Below are 9884 nucleotides of genomic sequence, written 5' to 3' on the forward strand. Positions count from 1 at the left end.
TTGTAATTTTCAAACACTTTTTGTTAAATTATGTAACGGATTTCTCATCAACTTTGTGTGTCCTGGATCCTGAAGCATTTGAGTAATTTTTCCAATATATGTATTTCTATCCAACGCTACCGTGATATTTTCTTTAGCTGCTTTTGTAAAAATTATGTTTGGATTGTCTTTCACAAATTGCGACGTGTACCTTACCAATATGTTTAATTTTTTTTGTCAGCGCATTATTCAATAACGCGGCGCAGATAAAAATTTTCTTAAAATCAGGATAGTTAAGTTTCTGGTAGTCAATATATTCCAGGTTCTCATTTTCCTAAAATTGTTCTCTATTATTTTTAATATATTCAATTAAGGTGTTTTTTCTATCTACCGAGAATAAAGAAAAGTTATTACTCAACTACAATAAAAATTGAATCTTTTTAGGAATTACCTGACACATTGACTAACTATCAATTATAATTTATTGTATTTAAAGATTACAGTTAATTTTAGTATTACATTTAAAAAAGCATTTGAGATTAATAATAATACAAAGAAATAAATGATTATAAATACATGTTTTATTAAAGTTTATAATAATTAAATAAGATATTTTTACTTATCTATCAATTTTTTTATACGTTATATTTCTAGAGCTCATTCTCTTTTAACTCTAACTAAATAATAAAGTTTTATGTAAATGTTTAGACATGAGTAGGTACATGTTATTAGAACGTTTACTTTACAGTCCGAAGTTGGCAAATTAAAAAACTATAGCAAGAAAATTCTCGAAAAATTAAATAAAAAATTATTTGTAAATTTTTATTTTCAGTGATTTTTGGGATATAAAGATTAAAGAACTCGGTCAATTACAGAGTACGTGCAGTACGGTTGTCTCTGAGTATTAGTGAGTGCTAATGTGTGGCTCACCAACGCTCATTAATAACGAATTCGGTTGGACGCATTATAATGCGCTCTAGTATACCATTGTTCAACGTATCCTGTGCGATTTTTTTGCATTGCTTTTTTATAATATAATTTGAAGACCCGAATTAAATTTAAACATTTTAGAATTTTTTTCCAAAGTAATCATTGTTTGCGAATTTTTCCAATAACATTTCTGTGAAGTATTGTAATTAATTAAAAATAAAATATTATTTATTTGTTTCATATGTTTATCTGTCTTCGCCTGACTTTGAGTATAAATTTCACGCGTTTTAAACTAAAAAAAAATACCTATTTGGTTCAGAGATACAGCGTGACAAAGTTGCAGGGTTTCACAAACTCTGATGTGATAGGGAAGGTAATCAAAAATAACAATGACTTACTAAGGTTAAGACCGTTGTAAAATAATTTAATCTGCGTAAAAGTGAGGTTCAAATATTTCAAATTATAAAATACATCTTTTACTTAACGGCATAATAAAATGTATTGAGAATTTCAAGGTATAATATAATCCATTTATATATTTATGCTAACACATGCACATTTTTACATCAATTTATTTACGACAGCTTTAGTGTCCACCAGTACACATTGAGTGCATACAACCAAATTTGCTATAATATTACCATATGCACGATTTATGCTCAGATTTCCGTCAAACGTAGTCTGTAATTGATTATACTTAAATCTGTAGTATTTTAATCCTTCATGGTCACGTCTCTTGAGAACTTTATGTCGACTACACAGAAGGCAAAATGAATCCCAACACATTTAATTAATTGCCATTTACAGCTTTTATTCTTTAAAATCACAAGAATTACTGAATGTACTTTAAACATTGTGTAGAATATAGAAATGAGATGGTTTTTTTAATTTTAATTTTAAAATATTATAAAAAAGGTAAAAGTTCTTGAAAAATGTGTGTTTTTACAAAAAGAAACATTATTACTGTTTAAATTTTTAATATCTTTGATAAAAATTTATGTAGAGTTATATATATAAAACTCTAAAAGTATGACTTTTTCGGAAAAAAAATAGTTCACGTTCCAAAAAGGTATTTTGAAGAATAAAGGAAACCGTTTTTTAAAATAACATAATGTAAAGTTGTTAAAAGAGTATTTATTTAGTGTAAGAATATATATTAATTTTCAAAGATATAAAGCCAAACTGTTTTTGAGATTCCATAAACCTCTGGTAACCATAAAGGGTTAAAAATATTGCTTATAAAATAAAAGTGTACAAGTAACTTTTTTTCTTAATTTTTCGAAAATTTTTCTGCTATAATATTTGGATTCTCGAATTTGACCCCCTGTACATTATACGTAATTATGCAGAGTTTTTGGAAAATATTGATAAATTTTTTGCATAGGGGTAGAATGAACTAAACTGAGAAGAAAAGTCCTCTACCATTTTGCAATTTTTGCAATAGTTAACAAAATATTAATTACTAAAAATTGCCGAAAATTGGTCTTTAATAATTTTTTACTCAAATACTATCAACTTTACAGAAAAACTGCAAGAGACAAAAATAGTTTATTTTCTTCTTATAGAGGTCTAAAAAATTTTTTAAGAATTTTTTTCTAAATTTTTTAATACGGTATTTTCTCATGTTAATAAAAATGAGAAAATGCAATACTAAAAAGTTGATAAAAAATTCTGAAAAAATTTATAAAGTTCTGTGAGAAAAAAATTAACAATTTCCATTTCTTGCAATTTTTCTGTAAAGTTGATAGTATTTGAGTAAAAAATTATTGAAAACCAATTTTCGGTAATTTTTAGCAATTAATATCTTGTTAACTATTGCGAAAATTGCAAAATGGTAGAGGACTTTTCTTCTCAGTTTAGTCCATTCTATCTCTATGCGAAAGATTTATCATTATTTTCCAAATACCCTGTATTTTTTAAGTATAATTTTATATGGTTGTATGTAAACAATTTTTTATCGATTACTTATCTCTGACGTCCCACTAAACTCTAAATCTTAAGATTAGTAATGATAAGATATACTCTATCTGTATATTGTACGATTTTTCAAGTTTTATCTTGATATCTTGAAAATATGCATAAAAAACTCTCTACGTGTTATATTATGTTCAGCTTTTAAACTGATTATGAGTATAATTTTATTCACATGAGATTTTAAAATGTATGTAATTGCTGGCTACGTCTTTTTCATCTCAATGATAATACGTTAATATTCATTCGATTCTAATATTATTTGCATGTGTAATAGCTGTAGTTTGACGCGATAAGAAAATTATTCAGATAAAAAAATTCGATGTTTAATTAATCTGTTTCCTTTGATAGTAACTATGCAATATCTCCCATATCTATTTACACTATTTTTCACATCATATTTTGCAGCTATAAGTAATCTATGTTAGTTATACGTTTTCTCTATAGAGAAGTTTGTAGAAACTCTACCTTTCACTACAAATACAAATATTTTCTTTTTTGTATAGCTATCATTACGTCATCATGGGTTTCCCGATATCGCCGATTTCTACCTGATTCAAAGCTGTCCTTTATCCCTACTGCGAATACAAATATTTTTTTAAAACTTTTATTCGTATTGCTACCATTACGTCGTCATCAACAGTTTCCCGATATCGTTAACTTCTTCGTACTTTTATATCGCCTTATTCGTAGTTTTTCTTTTACAGATATTGATGGCCTTATGCGCCAATGTTGTGGTGTTGGGTCCAGCAATGGGTTTCGGTTACAGCGCTGTAGCAGAACCTGCGATGAGAGCAAATAAGACTGATGGTGATTTACAACTCGATGCTAATCAAGCAAATTGGATGGGTTAGTGTCATAAAAAATTCATTCCTTCAACGAATTCTTTGCAATTTTGAATTATTAAAAATAAGTAGTCCATTGGCAAAAGTCGTTATTCCTACTGAAAGTTTTTTTGGCAATGGCAAAAAACTTGTATAATTTTTCTTATTTAAGCTATGAATAAGACCTTTATTATAAAAATTAAGAAAAATTTATCGTTTTTATTAAAAATTTTGTAGCTAAAAGAATTTCAGCTCATTTTTGAAACAAAACATTCGCTATTTTTATTGAATGACTGATGGATATAACTGCAACAGTAGGGATTCGGACAATTAACTTTTTTTGCAATTAGATACACTTTTTTTTCTTCTCCCTATATAGAGATAATTTAACTTCTTTTGCAATTAGATACACTTTTTTTTCTATGATTTTTTACTTTATACTGTAACTGTTTCAGATATTTTTTAAATATTTAATTCAATTCATAATCCAAGAGCTAAGGAATCCAACGATTCCACTATTTTTTTCAATTTTTTTAAATATTTTTAATTATAACTGCTTTTTTGCATATAGACTACTCAAATAAATTTTAAAGTTATTGTAGTAAAAAATGATTATTATATTTGCGCAACAGCTACTGTATCGGCGTTGGGTACACCTATTGGTTGTCTACTCTCGAGCGTCGTGATGGGACGAGGAAGAAAGATTAGCATGTTTGTGACATCATTGATCTCAATGGCGGGCTGGGTGATTATTTACATGTCGAACAGTTATGTACAAATCTTAGTTGGGAGATCAATTTCCGGAATATCCACTGGCATGGCGTCTGTTCCGACGACAGTGTATGCGGCGGAAATAGCGGGATCAAAATGGCGAGGCTCGATGGTTACATGGACCAGTATCTCTATCGCTCTTGGTGTTCTCATTGTTTATATCTTCGGATATATTTTTCAGGTAAATGTTTACAAACAATAAGCATAATAATGCACAATTAATATCAAATTAGAATTAAATATGTAATATATTATAAATATCACAAATAAATAAGAAGCACCAAATATGGTCGAGGCTGAATCTCTAATAATATTTCCATGTAAATTTTAAATACATATTTCAATTCGATAAACTGTACGCTGATTACTGTCAGATTTGAAACGCTATTATAAAATAAAGCTGAAATAATAATATCTCAAAATAATTAATCGTCAATTTAATAATGATGCTAATAAGCATCTTATAACACTGCAAAGAACTTATTGCAAAAAATATCACCAACCAGGGCCGTCTTTTTCAATTTGACCAAGGCATGTAGTAATATTTGTCGCAATAATCAATAGATATATAATATATTAATGCATAATTGTTCTCCCTCAAAGGATAATTGGCGACTGGTGGCTTTAATGTGCGCTCTATTTCCATTGTGCGCGATCGCCCTCACTTTACTGGTGGTACCTGAGAGTCCTCTGTGGTTGAGGGATCGAAATCGGCCCGACGAAGCGCTGGAGATAATGAAAAAGTTCCGCGGAATACCAAAGGATGAGCCGGCACCGGCAGAAGTCTTGTTTGAACTAAAACCGCGTCCGCAGAAGAAGAATCAGAACGTGCTGAAGCATCTGATAAAAAAGAGCTCTCTCGTACCATTCGGCATAATGCTTAGCTTCTTCTTTTTTCAACAATTCTCCGGGATCTTTGTTGTCATATACAACGCCGTTGGAATCATGGCTAAATCAGGTGTTAAAGTGGATCCTTTCCTTGGAGCAGTATTGATAGGCATCGCTCGTTTTATAGCTAGTCTCTTAACGGCAGGTGTGTCCCGAAAATTCGGTCGACGAATACCATCAATGATTTCCGGTATTGGGATGACGATCTTCATGGGAGGCTTGTCACTATATCTGTTCCTAGCTGAAAAGGGAACCGTCATGGCGGATAATGGAGTTGTCCCGGTGATTTGCATGGTGATGTACATATTTACAAGTACTTTGGGTTTTCTGGTGATACCGTTCGCTATGGTAGGCGAAGTATTTCCCTCCAAAGTTAAAGATATATTGTCGGGCATGACGGTCGCCATAGGTTATCTCTTCAGTGCGATAACCGTTAAGACATATCCAGATATGGAAAAGCTGATGAGCATGCATGGCGTGTTCCTTTTCTTCGCAATCATGTCTTTAATCGGCGCAATATTTATCTTATTATTCTTACCTGAGACAAAGGGAAAGACTCTACGCGAGATCGAAGACATGTTCTCGACGAAAAAAAAGGCCTTCGAATTGCAATCGATGGAAGGGGTTGTCGAAGAAGTAGTTACTCCGACTTCCGTCGGTTTTCTAAGAAATTGAGAATACTTAACATACTTCAGCTAATTATGTTAATTAAATTTATTTAATTAAATATTGCACAACGACTCTAAACGATTTTTGGCTTATAAAAAATAATATATCAATGATTTATTTAAAATGTTTATTTTAAGATTTATGTATTTATAAATACTTTAACTAAATAATTTACTAATAACTGTTTCTTTAATAAACAGTCGAAAACTGGGACATGTCCGGCCACTTTATTTATTGTGCGGACAAATAATGTCAATAGTAGATGATATTAAATACACGATCATTGAAACGTACAGCTGTACGAACGTTAAGATGCCTCTACCTTAGTAAATCACAAAACTTTTATTAGTTCACAAACGCAAACACACAGAATGAAAATTATTATTTGTTTTTTTATTGCGTGCGAATGGTTTTTATCTGCGTGTATCTTACGTGCAATGATCATCATTCTGCCTCAGCATTTGCAAACTATGTTTTGCGATTTACGAATTATGTAGAGGCACCTCACGGTAAAAAAAATTGTGTTAAATTTAACACATTTTACATATCTCAAACGGTCCACTCAAATTTTTGTTTTAACATAAGATGAATATATTATATTAGAAAATAACACAAATATTATGTAAAAAATTAACACAAGGAGCGTAACACTTTAAAAACAAATTTTATGTTAAATTAACACATTTATAATGTTAAATTTAATTGAAATTAAATACTATTTTTATATTTTTAGTTTAGATGATGCCTCTGTGATATTTAACATATGCAATATATATAAATTTAACAGATTTACTGTTACAAAGAAAAAATAACACAAAATATCTTTTTACACATAAAATATGTAACTAGTTGTATAGAACATATTTAAATAAAATTAATATTTATAATATAATATTAAATCAACACATTTTATTCATTTATTCTTAGAATTTATATTTTAAAGCTACATTATTTTTAAGTTATTTGTTTACTTACCTATAAATTGTATTATTTTAACACTGAGAAATGTTAAATTTTAATTTAATACAAAATATTCAAATAACACAATCACCATGTTAAATTAAAATCACATATGTTAAAAATTTGATACAAAATTTTAACAATAATTTAAATGGATCGTTTCTAACACAAATACAAAATAGTTTTTACAATGTAATGCCTGTGTCATGTTACGGAGACTGAGAATTGCAAATTGAAGATTAAAATTCAGCCAATTAGAACAAAACAGAGTTAAATTAAAATTATTTGATTGGTCAAATTCTAATCTTTAATTCGCAATCAATCTCCAATGCGTAATGTAACACGGACATAAGACTATCGTTGAAAGAAATAAATCAAATGCAATGTCATAATGCCTCAAGAAATCGTTTAAAAGATATTTGAAGAGTGCATCGAAGTAATAAGACATCTTTTATATGTATTTATTATAAATAAATAATTTTATATGTAAAAATTTCTTATCATATATTTCGCAAAAAAATTAAAAAAAATATAATACGTAAAAATATTTGTTTAGAGCTTACACAGAGAAATAAAACGTAATATGATAAAATCATATTGTCATCTTGATAAAACCACATTAATTTTGCCATTACGAAAACAGTGTTATATATTAATACTTAGGTCTATATTGTAAAATGTGTTCGCAAATTATATTGTAATGAGAATACAATATAATTGTTTGTTGCAGGTCTCGCAAGAGACATATGTAATCTCAAAGATAATATTTTGATAAGGTAGTACATATTACACTGTATTAAAACTCAATATATGTATACAGAGTGTCTGATAATTAATGATTAAATTCTTGTATAGAAACAAAATGATTAAACTGAGTAGAAATGTTCTTTACTATTTTGCAATTTTCGCAATAGTTAACGGTCGGAGGGATACGTGCTTATTCGGCGATTTTTGGAAATTAATATCTTGTCAACTATTACAAAAATTACAAAGACTTTTTTACTCAATTTAGTTCATTCTGCCTCTACAGAGAGTTTAATCATTAATTATCAGCCATGTTGCATACGCTTATTATTTAATATCCTAATAGTAGTACAATTATTGGCACAATATAGCTCAAATATTAGCTCTATGTATCCTCAATGTTTATCAACATATCGCCAATAATTTGCTACTATTTGGAACATAGTTTGTATATCTTCAAAATTATCCAAACATACCGTTAAATATTTCAGAGATTAAGATAAATATTTCTCCTGTTACAGGAAAGTACATTAAATATCATCGTAGTTGGTAAAGATCTATAGAAGATATATTGCGTACAATCGATTGCATTTTATCGTATAATACACATAATTAATTAAATATAAAATTTATTCATTTTTTTATTCATTTTAATATAAATTATATTAATTGTATTACTACTCAACAATTGCAAAAATTATGAATATAAAATTGAATGAAGGCACACAAAATTTATTTAAATGCTAAATGCGCAAATAACTGATTCCTACTTTATTTTTCATAAATCGTTTTCTCGTAAATAGTTAATATGTTAAATTTGATAAGGTTGACGGATTGACACGATGATGACGATCAATAGTCGATCCGATAAATATAGAAAGGAGTTTCACATTTGCGTATCATATCTGTTATCGTTTATTTAAAACTGACAAATTGCGATAATAATCAGAGTTTTCTTAGCAATTGTCATTTTATAATAATTGTCTTTTACATGAATGTTGTTTTCCTTTGTACAGCGCACGCGCGCGCAGCACACACACACACACACACATACACACACAAACAATATTTTTCACAAAGAAAGCGTGATGATATTGATGAAAATTTACGAGCTTTACAGTATATCAATTCATCACGCGACTGATTGATAAATTATTTTTGAATTAATTATGTCATTTATTTAAGTTATATTAAGTATGTATTAAATATGCCACACAAGATATAAAAATACATATATTTCATAGATATACATGTGCGTCTCATGTATTATATTAAAATCTTAAATAATAAATTAACAAATAGCGTAACAATTAAATAACAAACACAAAATAATGTACAATTTATGAAATGTAAAAGTGTGCACAGTAAAAAAGTTTGTGTTAAATTTAACACATTTTACATATCCCAAACGGTCCACTTAAATTTTTGTGTTAATTTAACATAAGATGAATATGTTAGAAAGTAACACAAATATTATGTAAGAAATTAACACAAAAAACGTAATACTGTGACACAATTTAAAAACAAATTTTAAAAATTGACATTCATAATGTTAAATTTAACTGAAATTAGATGCTATTTTTACATTTTTAATTTAGACGATGCCTCTGTGATATTTAACACATGCAGTATGTAGATTGAATATAGATTTTAATATAGATATAGATTTAACAGATATTTACTGTTACAAAGAGAAAATAACACAAAATATCTGTACCTTTTCACATATAAAATATGTAACTAGTTGTAGAACATATTTCTTCAATAAAATTAACATTTATAATATAATATTAAATCAACACACACGTTTTATTCACTTATTCTTAGAATTTACGTTTTAAAACTACATTATTTTTATGTTTATTTACCTATAAATTATATTCTTTTAACACTGAGAAATGTTAAATTTTAACTTAACACAAAATATTCAAATAACACAATCACATATTATGTTAAATTAAAACTCCGATATATTAACACTTCAACACAAAATTTTAACAAAGATTTAAGTGGACCGTTTCTAACACAAATACAAAATGTTTTTTACTGTGTAAGATATGTAGGGTTCGGTGGAGAAACGAAGCGAGAAAGGACAGAATGATTAACATGATTACTGACAATATATATATATATATATATATATATATA

At 28.1% G+C, this 9884-nt stretch overlaps 1 protein-coding gene across 4 annotated transcripts in view; it reads left to right on the forward strand.

Annotated features, from left to right (window-relative positions):
- Positions 1-6097, forward strand: part of LOC108755577 (facilitated trehalose transporter Tret1-2 homolog) — a 37905-nt gene extending 31808 nt beyond the window's left edge. For all 4 annotated transcript variants that reach the window (XM_018498667.1, XM_018498665.1, XM_018498664.1 and 1 more), the window contains 3 exons: positions 3588-3729; positions 4337-4656; positions 5079-6097. In XM_018498667.1, the coding sequence (XP_018354169.1) occupies positions 3588-3729; positions 4337-4656; positions 5079-6038 (1422 nt within the window). In that variant the 3' untranslated portion in view covers positions 6039-6097. The remainder of the gene's footprint in view (positions 1-3587; positions 3730-4336; positions 4657-5078) is intronic.
- Positions 6098-9884: the final 3787 nt, after the last annotated feature.

The sequence above is a fragment of the Trachymyrmex septentrionalis genome, unplaced genomic scaffold (genome assembly GCF_001594115.1).
Source record: "Trachymyrmex septentrionalis isolate Tsep2-gDNA-1 unplaced genomic scaffold, Tsep1.0 scaffold89, whole genome shotgun sequence".
Taxonomy (NCBI): Eukaryota; Metazoa; Arthropoda; class Insecta; order Hymenoptera; family Formicidae; genus Trachymyrmex; species Trachymyrmex septentrionalis.